At 42.6% G+C, this 14698-nt stretch overlaps 1 protein-coding gene across 4 annotated transcripts in view; it reads right to left on the minus strand.

Annotated features, from left to right (window-relative positions):
- Positions 1–9711, minus strand: part of PTGER3 (prostaglandin E receptor 3) — a 196754-nt gene extending 187043 nt beyond the window's left edge. For all 4 annotated transcript variants that reach the window (XM_044238467.1, XM_044238465.1, XM_044238466.1 and 1 more), the window contains exon 1: positions 8818–9711. In XM_044238467.1, coding sequence (XP_044094402.1) covers positions 8818–9711 — 894 coding nt within the window. The remainder of the gene's footprint in view (positions 1–8817) is intronic.
- Positions 9712–14698: the final 4987 nt, after the last annotated feature.

The following is a 14698-nucleotide window of genomic DNA, read 5'->3' on the forward strand; positions in this document are numbered from 1 at the left end:
CCTCCTGCACACACATCTCCTCCTCTGCTGAGGAAGTCTTTGGGTGTTTCCCCTCACGTGTCTAATACAGTATGTCCACAAGGGACAGTTTTATCTATTTCAAGCCACAGGAAGTCAGAGCTGAAAGGAAGGTTAGAATTGATAATGGTTTTTTATTTTACTGATGAGGAAGGGAAAACCAGGAAGATAAACAGACTTCCATCATGTGGTGGTAAAGCCTAGACCAGAATCCCGGTCTTCTGCTTTCCGGTGCCTTATTCCCTCACTTACTTCTCTAGTCACCTTCTTCTGTTCTGATGAAGCAGAGAGGAGAGCTCACGAGTCAGGGGGACATTTCCTCACTAACTGCCACTCGTGCCTTAGGACTGTTGAGGCACAGGCATGCAGGTGTGCGCTCCACCAGACCCACGCAAGGTGGCGGGTAGTAGGACATTATCCGGGAAATTTCCTACATGGAGACCACAGTGAAACCTCCTCCCTACTGTCAGGTGAATTCCCCTACATGTTTCTTGTGTTTTATAATCTCTCTTTCAGCATTTTCCACACTAACAACCTATTTCTTTTCCCAAATTTCCCTGAGTCACACCAATAGAAGCATATTCTCAACCACAGAAAATAACACTCACAAAGTTTGGAAAGTAGGGGGAAAAAGATCAAATCTACTTTCAGGAATCAAATATTTTTCAGAAATATCAAAAGATTAGTAAAAAGTAGATCTTTTAAATTACACTTGATTTTTTGGAGGGTCAATAATTGCTTAAAAGAAGGAGTCTTGGGATGCCTGGGTAGCTCAGTCAGTTTAGCGTCTGCCTTTGGCTCAGGCCTTGATCCCAGGCTTCTGGCTTGGAGCCCTGCACGGAACCTGCTTCTCCCTTACCCTGTGTCACTTCCTCTGCTTGTACTCTCACTCACTCTCTCTCTCTGTTAAATAAATAAATAAAATCTTTAACAAAATTTTTAAATAGTAAGTAGGCTTCCAGCTCTAACTTGACCTTCTGATTTGTATTTTCAAGATTTTAAAAAATAGTACTGCTATTTGTACTTCTATTACATAACTTTTACCTAAAGTGGCTAATTTTCTTCTTTCTAACAGAGTTAAGGTGTGAAAAATCAAGCCTCCTCTTCTATCTCTGCCACTATCATTCATCTTTAGATTTATGGTTCTTCAAATGCCTATCTTAAAAATTGGTACTGGTAAACTAATAATATACATTTTTAATAAGTGCCAAAATCACTCAGTGAAATGTCTTTCTTATGAATGTTGCCAAGGAGACCGTCTAGGAGGGCCACTGGATGGGAAAATCATACTCTGTGCTATTTATAGACTACAAATAACATTAATACCTTGTCAGGACCTGGTCAAATTGTGACACAATTTACAACTCCGTGATTCTCACGCTTGGCCTCATTTAAGGATTGTGTAAACAATCTTGGGCTTTGAGTCAGTGGTGGAAATTCTGTTTAGCGTTGATATTAGTGATCATTTCTGAAGAGATCAGAACTGAGTCACCAAACATACTCTTAAGTCTGCAGGATAATGACTAACAACAATAATGAGATGCACAATTAATTTGACTTAAACATTTGTGTGAGAACAAGTAGGGGTATACAAAAATGTGTCTGACTGGAAAAACAGGGGCACATTCTAGACCTGTAGCAGAGGTCTTCAGAGGGTGAGGCAGTGGTTATACCTCCAGGTTTAGGGAAAAGGGAGATGAGACACAGCATGTTTTAGATTTAGAGAGTTATTTAACAGGCAGCCATGAAGGGGAAAGGATTCCAGAGCTGACAAAACGCAGAGGAGAGATGGTGGCAGGGGGAGAGGGGGAGGGATGAGTTATATTACCTTGTAAAAATTTATGCACCTGAGTTGACCATTTTTCTTATTTTATTTTTTTCTGAAAAGTTCCATTTCTGCACCGCACATTTTCTCCCCCAGTGAACTACAACTAATCAAGCTGTGAAACATCACTTGTCTCTTTTCTTCAGTTTCTTGGGGGAAAGGTTTATCTGGACACAAGAAATCAACCTTATTATCCAGTAAAACATCACAGTAGTATTCATAATATTAAAGGGATATTCCCGGGAGGGAGGAGTCAAGATGGCGGAGAAGTAGCAGGCTGAGACTACTTCAGCTAGCAGGAGATCAGCTAAAGGGATATTCCCAATTAATTCACAAAGATTTATGTTGGTTTTCATTACAATCCTGTGAAATTGGTGGGTGGGTGCTTTTATTCCTACTTTGCCAAAGAAAAGCAAATAGTTGACAAAGATAACAAGTAAATTGTCTAAAGTCACACAGTTAATTGCTTAGGTAACTGGGACCAGATAGTGTCTTCTGATTTAGGTGCTTAGATATTCAAACAATAACTATATACTGGGCATACCTTGTATGGAATGCAATTATGACTGTTCCAGGGAAAAGAGCAAGACACAAGACAGATACTGTACCCAGCCTCAGGACGCCAATTAACCAATACGTCCAGGGAAGTGTGACTCAGACTATGACTGGGAAATGCAAGGTAGGTGGTATGGAACCAAATGGCCAGAGCACCCGTTTGGTCAGGTGAGGGTGAAGAAAGTCTTTTCCAATAAATTGACTTCTAACTTGAGACCTTAGACAATCCAGGAAGGCTGACTACTCAGCTGCTATCAGTTGACTGCAGAGTGAAGTGGCCAGTGAAAAAATGGAGAGACGAGAGTTCTGAGTAAGGAGCACAGGGAATTTCTTGCACTCCATAATTCTACTTCTGTATGTGTGTGTGGTGCTCCCCTTGCTAAATAAGTCACTCATCCAACTGTCATTTCTGCATACAAATGACTATAAAATATTGACATACACTTAGGGGTTGAGGTAGAAGGGGAACCCCAAGAAAAATCAGGCTCCTTTGGTTATCTTCCTTAATCTATGGAAGTTAGAATTTTCTAGTCAAAAAGAGGCCATCTAATAATCCTCTAGAAGTATGGAGGGAGTTGAAATACAAACTTCCTACTTATCTCTATGTAAGGAATTGAGGAAAATGGGAGAGTCAAAATTTGACATGTTACAGTTGTAGACCTTTGAGACTTTAGGCATGAGTGAAATAAATGTGGAACACTGTTGTATTAGAAAAAATATTACACAAATGTGGGGCACCTAGGTGGCTCATTCAGTTAAGCAACTGACTTGGTTTCCTCCCTTCATGATCTCAGGTTCCTGAGATGGAGTCCCAAGTTGGTGTCCATGCTCAGCATGGAGTTTGCTTGAGATTCTTTCCCTCTGACCCTTCCCAGCTCGCTCTCTCTCTCTCTCTCTGTCACTCAAATAAATAATAAAATCTTCAGAAAAAAATACACAAATGTAAGGAGTTTAAGGGAGGACTTCCCACCCAACCTCCCTGCAATGCAAGGCCAGAACTAGAAGCTGAAACATGACGCAGAATCCTTCACTACCAATCCGGGAGGATTCATCACCCCCAGAGGAATCATCGTCTGTTACAAATGTGTTCAGCACATATTCCTGAAGGTTATTCCCAGAAAACTGAACCCATGGAAACTTTCTTAATTGATTTCTTGACCTTTACACCTTTTTCAAAAGAGAAAAGCCAATGAGTCACAATTATGTTACAACTCTACACCATCTGAATTTCTTCAAATAGAATGGCTTAAGAACTGTTTAATTCTTGGCTCTCTCTGTTATACTCAAAATAAAAAAAAAAATCTGTGTTCTTTAAGCCATGATTTATATAATTAATCTTCAAGTTATATTGGTTTCTAGATATATCATTTAGATAATCCACCTTCACCATATGTACTCTGTCCAAAACCCTAGTGACTCAGGAGCCTGTTCTTACAAAAAAAAATAATTGGCCATCCAGTCTCCTTTCTAGGTTTCCCATTCCTGTGTATTGAACTATCATTCTTCCCAGTAAGAGAACACGAGAATAACATAAATGGGGAAAATATCTTACATGTCTAATGGTCTGACCTCCAAACTTTACAGATAAAAAGACATATAAGTTGCCCAGGGCCCACTATTACAGTTAGAATTCCTGTCAAAAACAAAAAAAAATCAACAACAAAAAAAGCTGAAAGTTAATGATAGCTAGTTCTAATATTCTTTATACTTGCATTTTTTGAATGAGAAAATAGTAGAAAATATTGGCAATCTTACAGGATGCAGTTAAATGGTATAATGGATGTGAAAATATTAACTACAGTGAAGATGACAGATGCACAAGAAACGTCTTTCAATCAATCACAGAAACCGACCATTCTGACAACTTCAGTTCTCTATTCCTTTTCCTTCTCTGATTCATCTCTTCCCACTGTCTCTACCCTAAAGCCCTAACTGACTTGTAAAAGCAACTCATAACTATTCTCTCTTTTCCATTTTCCAGTCCAAATCTATCTACACACCACAGTCATATCAATCTTTGCAAACCTTCTCCCCTGTTCAGAAACTCAAAATAGAAGTTCTATGGTTTACTGGCAAAAGAAAGCTGTCCTCATCCCATGTTCATCTTAACAACCTCAGTCTGATCCCATAAACCTTTTCAAAGCATTTTCCCCATGGTTCTAGTGGACACATTCTGTTCTGGTTTGTGGGGAACCCTCACGTGGGGAACTCTTAGCTGCAAGGTCAAGCACTGCCATCCCGCTTCTTCCCTGAAGTCTACACTGCTAAAGTCAGACGGACATTCCTCCCAGAACCAAAGGCACTAATTACATCAAATCTTGCGTTGTCCTCTAATTGTTTCACTCATAAATGTGGGGATTCTGCTTCTCTGAACAGATTATAGCTCTTCCACCAGTTTTCAGTAATTCTACCTAATATCCTCTCCACAGTGCTTAAAATGTACTGCAATAAACAAAAAAGTAAAGAATTCTGAATAAACTCAATTCTTATAAAAACAAATTAGAGCTGGGGCACCTGGGTGGCTCAGTAGGTTAAAGCCTCTGCCTTCGGCTCAGGTCATGATTCCAGGGTTCAGGGATCGAGCCCCACATCAGGCTCTCTGCTCAGCAGGGAGCCTGCTTCTTCCTCTCTCTCTGGCTGCCTCTCTGCCTACTTGTGATCTCTGTCTGTCAAATAGATAAAAATTTAAAAAAATAATAGAGATTTTTCCCCCCATAATGGCCAGTTCACATGTGTAATCATTTTCTCTGAAGCAACATCCTAAATAAGGCAGAAATTTACAGGCAGAGAAAATTAGCAATTCCATAATACTTTTCTGTACTATAAACAGTGTTACCTCAGTAAATAATCTACCCTGTATAATAATAATAACACGTGGTATATTTAAGGCAAGTTTCATTTGTCAAAATATATCAGTTATTCCTTAAATTTAAAGAAGTCACATCCACATTGTGAAATATTTTCTTGAATTGAAGCATCCCTATTTACATTTATGGATACTGAGCAGAATTTGGAAGCTCAAGATTAAAGGCAGAAATTTCTATGGCTGCTTTTATCCAGTTCCAAAGTTGTAGTTGAGAAACATTGGTCCTCTGCCCTCCTTTTTCACAATGTTAGTTTTATATTTACTATTTTTTTAAAGATTTATGTATATTTATTTGAGGGAGAGAGTGAGAGAGAGAGAGAGAAGGAGCAGGGGGAGGGGCAGAAGGAGAGGGAGAAGCAGGCTCCCCACTGAGCAGAGAGCCCTACATGGGCCTGATTCCTGGACCCCAGTATCATCACCTGACCTGAAGGTAGACCCTAAGCAGACTGAGCCACGCAGGTGCTCCATATATTTACTATTTTTAATTTTTTTTTAAAGATTTTATTTATTTACTTGACAGAGAGAAATCACAAGCAGACGGAGAGGCAGGCAGAGAGAGAGAGAGAGAGGGAAGCAGGCTCCCTGCTGAGCAGAGAGCCCGATTCGGGACTCGATCCCAGGACCCTGAGATCATGACCTGAGCCGAAGGCAGCGGCTTAACCCACTGAGCCACCCAGGCGCCCTATATTTACTATTTTTAAGAGAGTGACCATGTTAGCCATATTCCACCTGTTTGGGAAGGGTCAGGTTTACACAAACACAAGATGTACTCATGACTTTTGGTGAATAACACCCTGAGGTGATTCCTGTTTCTGGAAACTTGGCTATCATGTCTAATACCTGGACTATTTGGTGAATTTGATTCATAAAAAATAAAATAATAATAAAAAGTCAAATAAATTGCATTGCTGAGTCAACTAGTTGATTCCAATAGGATTTGATGCCACATAGAAACATAAAGTGACCACAAATTGTAGATCATTTATCACAATGACATCATTTCCCACTGTATTCTCAATTTCACATGTCACATTTTGTGAAGTTTCTGGAAAAAAGAAAAGTAAAAAAGTTTTGTTTCCACCATAGATAAACCTCTAAGTATTTTTGTGGCAGAAACTTACTGCAGGTTGGATTTTTTTTATAACGATATCTATTCTTTGCTAAGTTTTCCAGCAGTAACATTGAATATTACTATAGTTGTGATAGTCTTCAAAATAAGATACACTCAGGACCCATTTAAGTTAAGCGTGACTAAATAGATTAGTATCCTGCACACAACTCAACAAAAACTAATAAGGAATCTATATTTTTCTACAGTTATAAAATAGATGTAAAAAAAGATCTTTCACTTCAACATTAACACACATTAAAAATTTAATTCACTAAGTTCGTGTTTTTATTCCTACAATTCCCTAACCTACTAAGAAAGCAATTTTTCCAGTTTCTTCTCTTTGCAATAACTTTTTACTGCAGATGTTCTGACGATATTGGAAGGTTTAATTTCAATGGTGCACAAAACAGAAGACAGAACCATCTCCTTTGGTTTAAAAAATACCTACTTTGGAAACCATGAATTTCTCCTCTTTGATATGATTACATGTTAAATTTATTTCATTTTAAGTTCAATGTATTTATAAGAAATGAATCAACAGAGTCTCTGATACAAAGTTGTAAGCCAGTTAATATCTTTTGAATGCGGAAATTAAATAGGAGTCGTTCCAAATATGTTTTTCTGAAGAGAGTGAGTTTTACTACTCTAGCTTACAACTTTCAAAATTGATCTAAATTCTTAGAGTTATCATGCTTGTGACATTAGAATCAAAATTATGAAATAAAAACACACTACATAGTTTCTCTTTGTCAGCTTAGCTGTATAGATAAGCATTTTATTTGTGTGATTTATTTGTGTGATTGCATTTCTTTTAAGATATAAAGTGTGTGATAAGAGCAAACTCAGTCTCAAATGACAGCTGTGAAAAACTCAGATACTCCGTCTTTAAAGTTATGTTAATTACCACATTCATACAGTGTTTGTTTTTTAGAACTCTTTCTCCCTTCTGTTTGGGCGCCAACGTACCCCAACCATAGAAGTAAATATGCCTAAAATTGGTGCTGGTCTTGATAAGCCACGGTGATGACATCAGCCTGAGTTCCAGCTCCTGGAACGCAGAACTGTGACCACACAGTGACTTGTGAGCAGCTAGGTCCCAACATAGCTCTCCTTGTCACCACGTGTCACTGATTTGGAGCCAAGACTTGTACTCTAAATATTCTGTACCAGTTAAACACAGGTATTCTGGCATATCTGCTTGGTCAAATGCAAGGGAGAGAGAGGGAAAGAGGAACTAAGGTTTTGTTTTTAAATGTGAGGAATTTAAAACTAAATGCGGTACAGAGCAATGTCAATATATTTAATACCACTCAATCACCCGCTTAAAAATGGTAAATTTCATGTTATGTATATTTGAGAGTGGTTCTGAAAACTGTGTCCATGGATTTCAGAAGTTTTTCACAACTGTCTAGTAACTTTCCAGGTCCAATATTTAATCCGCTATAATTCTGTCACATTGACCAGGTCATTCTTTCTGCCATACCTCCTTAGTAAGCCAGGCTGCTTGGAACCTAAACAAATATCCATTCATCAGGTATTTCTAAACTACACTCACCCACAGAAATCTCTAGCTGAAAGTACCACAGAGGAAAATCTGGAAAGTACCAGGTAAAGCTGGGTGTGACACAAGGAGCAAGGGTAAACATCACTTGCTCCCAGGCTGTGACCCTCTATGAGGAGCTAGGAAGTGCAGAAACCCCCAGGATCCTATCTCAGGACTCGCCCTGCCGCAGCCCTGCCAGTTTGGCACAAGGGCAAGCAAAGGATGGTCAGAGTTCCCAGGCTTTAGGGTCCCACCAACGGAATGTGGGTTCAAACACTTCCTAGAGGATACAAGCACCATTCCAAAGGGCTGAGGCAGGCTGCAGCAGCAGCAGCAAGACCTATCTTCACTCTCTTGTTTCCAGTCAAGAGTGAGCCTGCAAGAAAGGTTAGCCCGGTTCTGCTGGGCAAGCGCACACTGCTGCCTCAGGAGCTGCAGGACGTCTGTGCCTGCCTGCTCTCCCAGGTAGGGTACGTCCAGAGACTGAAAATCGCCTCAGCTTGCAAAAGATATTTGAAATTAGGAGAAAACGCACAACACCAGGCTATAGTTGTCACAGCCATTCTGCTCCCACTGCACCCGTTAGAAACTCGTATCTGTGCACATGCACTGAAATGACAGCTGGGCATCCTCCTACTTTCTCTGGTTAGAATGTAAGCAGCCCTGTGGTCTCCAGTTGTGCGTAAACAAAACCTAGAAGGATGCCTGGCACTTGAAAGGTGCTCAGCAAATAAATGAGGAGCTCAACTCCGAAGCCACAATCAAGATAGGGGGACAGAGGCCTTCCAGTCCTCTGTGGTTGCACACACACCCATGCAGGTGCTGCCACATCCAGAGGCTTCCTTGGCCCGCCGCCACGCGCGCCCGCCCCGACCTCCGCACTCGCTGGAACTACGTACCAGCAACGGCGACCAGCAGACCGACAGCACGCACATGATCCCCATGAGCTGGATGGCCGTCTCGGTGGTGATCCGGCCCCACTGGGCGCCGGACTGCGACGCCGTGGCCTTGGCCCGGCAGCGGGACACCAGGGCCTTAATGGTGGCCAGGTTACAGGCGAAGGTGACGGCCAGCGCCGAGAGCCCCAGGAAGGCAAAGGTGGAGGCGAAGAAGAGGTTGCCCCAGTTGTGCGAAGCGCTAGTCCCGTTGCCTCCTTCCCCGGTGCTAATGAAGCACCACGTCCCGGGCCACTGGATGGTGTACTGGCCTACGCCCAGCACCGGCAGCAGGGCGAAGGCGAGCACCGCCAGCCACACGCCGAGCAGCACCGCGCGGGTGGCGCGCGTCTTCATGTGGCTCGCGTACCAGTGCGGCGCCCGGATGGCCAGCGCCCGCTCGACGGCCATGGCGCTGGCGATGAAGAGCGAGGAGAGCCCAAAGACGGTCATGGTCAGACCGAAGAAGGTGCAGAGCCTCCCCGACGGGTCGAGATGCTCCCAGCGCTGCTTGGACAGGTACACGACGATGACCACCGGGCTGGTGAGCAGTTGCCCGACCAGGTCTGTGAGCGCCAGCCAGCCGATGCACAGCAGGAACGACTTCTTGCGCTTGCTCTCCCGCCGCCGGTAGCTCCGCGACACGAGCAGCATGGCCAGCGCGTTGCCCACGAAGCCGGTGATCAACATGGTGATCGGGAAGGCTACCGACACCGAGCCGCAGTCCTCGCGGGGGTCCCGGGAACCCGTGAGGTTGCCCCGCGCCGCGGCGGAGAGCTCGGGCGACCACATGCCCGGGTAAGAGTGGTTGAGGCGGGTACAGAAAGGGGCGCTCCCGTCGCCCCGGGTCTCCTTCATGTTGGCTTCGAGGTGAGGAGGAGACGGTGCCCGGAGAGCAGCAGCGGGAGCTGGCGGGCGGGGCGCGGGCGGCGGCGAAGGTCGGTGTCCACCCGGACTGGGGCTAGGGCTGGGCTGCCCTCCATGATGCGGGGCGTAGCCGCCGCCTCACTTCTTTCCTCTGGCGGCGGCGCGGCGCCGTCGGCTCCGGGAAGCCTGTAGCTCCGAGGCGCGCGAGGTGCGGGCCCCTTCTATAAGGCCGCGGAGGGCGGGGCGCCCGGGGGTGTGGGCATCAGTGCGCTGGGAGGAGGATGGAGAAGCAACTGTGCGCGTCTCTCGGCTGCTGCGTGACCGCTGTCCTGGCCGCCTGGGCTGGAAACTCCCAGGAGGACTCCTCGCTCCCACTCCTGGCCGGACGGGACGCCTAGCCAGTCCTCTCTTCCCTGCGCGGCGCCTCCTCCTCTTCTTTGCCAGAGGAGCGCCCGTGGGCGGCCCGGGCTAAAATGTCTCCCTGCGCTTCCAGACCCGGGGCAACTTGGCAAGGCCGACCTGAGCGCCCGCCCCCCTCCTCACCCATCCACCGACTCTAACGTAGGGACTCGATCCTCGTCCTGAAGCTCTTTTGTAACGCTGGCAAGTGTAAATCACCTGTCCCGAAGCGATCCAGGCAGACCACACTCTGCGTAGCTGAACGTGAACTTTTCTCCCTTTATGTCCTCTGGGGCTCCAGAAGGATCGCGAGCCGACCAAGCTGCTCTGTTGCCAGAGGGCGCTCTGAAAATACAAAACTAATAGCGCCTTGAGAGAAGGGATTCCTAAAGGGAAACAAAATCGGACGCTGGAATCCAAAGATGAAACCTCAACCACCGCTCTCCACTTAAAAATCTTCCCCTCCCCCCGTTAAAAAAATTAGACAGGGCTCAAGTGCCTAGAGGCAGGTAGCACCCACTTGGTTGTCTGAGATCGTGAAATCAACTGCCGCCTGCCTATGGGAACTGGAGCGACTGGGTGCGGAGAGAAGCAAGCTCTTCCAGAGCCTCCAACCATTCTCCAGTCCTTGCCCATTCTCATACAGTTAGGAATAGAAACTGTAGTTAGATGTTAGGAAGGTCTTCACATTGAGTGAAAATGGGCATAATTGTCTAGTAACATCTTTTGTTAAACCAATATTTAGTGTGTTTTCACAGTCTCCGATTCTTTCAGAGATCTTCCAAGGTCCTGTTGCTATTATTACTCCCCTTTGACGATGAGGTACTCAGGCTCCATGAAGTTAAGGGATATGCCCAAGGTCTTCCAGCAATTCTCCAGCCTCTGTCTTTACAGTGCCCTTTGTGTGGATACCGTAACCACTCTTAGCAGAGGAAAATCAATAGTAACATTGTTCCCACATTTTGGAAGGGTCTAGTTTTTCTGACTCTGCCCATTGTCCAGGAAATGAAAAGATTTAAAAATATTTATAAAGTTGATGTTTTCTTCATATTTAAGAAATTAAACCTGATCATATAGCTGTGTGAATACCATTAAGTCAGACTTCAGACTGACTTCTGTAGCAAGCCCGGTTAGCTCCTTTGCTTTTCCTAGCTTATTTGGTATCTTTTTTGGCTGTAAATGAATGGTAGGTGATGGGAATGGAGTATGTTCTCACATTCGTTCTTTCTGTGCTGTTGTATTGATTCTGTTTTGAGAGCTTGAAAACTATCGTTATGGGATTTATATAGTTTTTGATTTTTTAAAAGATTTCATTTATTTTTGAGAAAGCACATACAAGGTGCGGGGGAGCGGAGGGAGAAGCAGAAGCAGACTCCTTGCTGAACAAGAAGCTGGACTCAATTCCAGGACTCTGGGATCATGACCAGAGCTGAAGGCAGCTGCTTAACTAGCTAAGCCACCCAGGCACCCGGATTTATATACTTTTTAAAGGAGAAAAACAAAAATGTAATTTAAACTTCATTTTAACAGCACACATTAATGAAATGATAGTATTATTTTGTGTTTTGATATTTAAAATTTTTTTCTTTTAATTTTTTTAAAAGATTATTTATTTAGTTGACAGAGAGAGAGAGCACACAAGTAGGGGGAGAGGCAGTTTGAGGGAGAAGCAGTTTCCCTGCTGAGCAAGGAGCCTGGTGAATAAGGCTCGGGACTTGATCCCAGGGCTTCTGGGATTATGACTCGAGCTGAAGGCAGATGCTTAACCATTTGAGCCATCCAGGCATCCCATGAGTTTTCTCTTTTAAAATGTCATGTTTCTAATGAGAACAACAGCTAGGAAGGAATACTAAAGTGGTTTACTTTTTAAATCTTTCCCAAACTTTTATTAATTCAAAATAATCTGAAACCCATAAATGTCAAAGATTTTTCCCTAAAATGTCATTTTAAAAATGAGATCATAGTTGATGTTATTATTAGATATATACTTTATCTTAAGCATATGGATGAAAGTACATATCAAATTTTTTCAGCAGTCTCTAGTATAATTATATATTTAAAGACTTAAGACTTTTTCATGATTTAAACAGCAAAAAAAAGCAAAGTTGATGTTTTTCAGCTACATCAAAAATTATTCTCAGGGGTGCCTGGGTGGCTCAGTGGGTTAAAGCCTCTGCCTTGGGCTCAGGTCATGGTCCCAGAGTCCTGGGATCGAGCCCCGTATCGGGCTCTCTGCTCAGCGGGGAGGCTGCTTCCCCCTCTCTCTCTGCCTGCTTCTCTGCCTATTTGTGATCTCTGTCAAATAATAAATAAAATCTTAAATAAAAAATTATTCTCATCTTTATGAACATTTGACTTACTTGAATTTTACTTTCCCCCTTGCAGTGCATGTTGCAGCTAACTGGACTTTATAAGAGTAACAAGCATCTCATAGAGATTATGCTGAGTGAAATAAGTCAAGCAGAGAGAGTCAATTATCATATGGTTTCACTTATTTGTGGAGCATAACAAATAGCATGGAGGACATGGGGAGTTAGAGAGGAGAAGGGAGTTGGGGGAAATTGGAAGGGGAGGTGAACCATGAGAGACTATGGACTCTGAAAAACAATCTGAGGGTTTTGAAGGAGCCGGAGGGGGCGGTGGGAGGTTGGGGTACCAGGTGGTGGGTATTGTAGAGGCCACGGATTGCATGGAGCACTGGGTGTAGTGAAAAAATAATAAATACTGTTATGCTGAAAATAAATAAAAAATAAATTTTAAAAAAAGCTAACTGGACTTTATAAGAGTAACAAGCATCACGTAGTATGGAAGAATTAATGTTAGACTCTTCACTCACCTCTATACAAAAGCTCTAAATGTGTTGCATTTCAGATCTTTTGCATAACACTTTCCTTTCAGCAATTTGCTTCATCTTACTCTAAGTTGTCTGTTTTGTAGTTATTTACCTTATAGTGATTTAGGGAATCTGAGGAGTCACAGAATAAGATACTGCCAGTTAGACTCTGGTTGGCACCTTTTGGTGTCTAAGCGGTCTGAATTGTGCTGATCTGAAACACTAGCACCCTCTAGTGACCAACCTAATAACATCCTGTGCACCATAAAAAGAATTTCTAAATGAGAGTTATGTGCTTTACTTAAGGAACCTCTGATATCTTTCTTAGAGATCTACTCACTAATACACAACTATGGTCATTTTGTTTTCCTTTGAGTGCACAAGCTGTCATGTCTACTTGATCAATATACCAGGGGAGTATTAAAGTTAGGTCAGATCATTGAAAGACCACATTTTCAAATATGTTTTTTATTTTTTAAATGTAAGTCTATGTTCACACATTATCTAGTTTTAAATTAAATCCCTATCTAGAAATTATTTTAATCTATAGATTTGTTTCCCCATATCTTATTTTTAATTCACAACATATATCAATACTTAGCTAGTATTGATGAATTTATTTTTGCTACTTCTCCTGAACTTGTATTAAGAAATTCTAAAATAGACATGGTTACAAAAACAAGATTAATGAACAGGACCTTGATTACCTCATTATGGATGGAAAATATCTGCAATTCTTACTCCATAGATCCAACTCCATAGATCCAGCTAATTTCAGCATTGTTTTTATTTTTAAAAGATTTTATTTATTTATTTGACACAGAGAGAGAGACAGCGAGAGAGGGGGCACAAGCAGGGGGAGTGGGAGAGGGGGAAGCAGGGTTCCTGCTGAGCAGGGAGCCAGAGATGGGGCTCAATCCCAGGACACTGGGATCATGACCCGAGCCAAAGGTAGACACTGAACGACAGAGCCATGCAGGCACCCCTTCAGCATATTTCTTTAGTCACTCATTTATTCATTCATTCAAAAAATATTTACTGAACACCTATTCCATGTCAAGCACTGTGCTCATTGTTAAGGATATAAAGGAAATACACAGAAGTCTACATTCATGGAGTTTATGTTTAGGACAAAATACTTGATTTTTAAAATCTGAAATAACAGAAGAAAGGAGTGCTAATTTCAGTGGCTTTTGTGATTTGCCATTGAGGTAAAATCTTATTTAAAATCCAATTTCATATGTACAATTTTCATGAAAAACTGAAAAATATGTACCATTTTCATGATCAAATGAGATTTATCTCAGGAACCCAAAGTAGATTTAAACACTCAAATAGGGGCGCCTGAGTGGCTCAGTCATCAAGCAGCTGCCTGCAGCTCAGGTCATGAGCCCAGTGTCCTGGGATTGAGCCCTGTATCAGGCTCCCTGCTCAGTGGGAGGCCTACTTCTCCCTCACCCACTCTCCCTGCTTGTGTTCCCTCTCCCGCTGTATGTCTCTCTGTCAAATAAATAACATCTTTAAAAAATAATAAAAATAAAAAGAAACATTCAAACATCAACCAATATAATTGCCATTTTAACAAAATAAATGCTTGAAGTCTTTTGCTATATCAAACATCTGGGAACACTGAGTCCCTTTGTATTGACTGCATTTACTTCAAACCCTTCTTCCTGTTTTTTTTACATTCCTAGTAGTCTTTAGTTGAAAACTGCACATTGTAGTTAATATACTGTAGTGACTGCA

Source organism: Neovison vison, chromosome 2, assembly GCF_020171115.1.
Source record: "Neovison vison isolate M4711 chromosome 2, ASM_NN_V1, whole genome shotgun sequence".
In the NCBI taxonomy this organism is placed as follows: Eukaryota; Metazoa; Chordata; class Mammalia; order Carnivora; family Mustelidae; genus Neogale; species Neogale vison.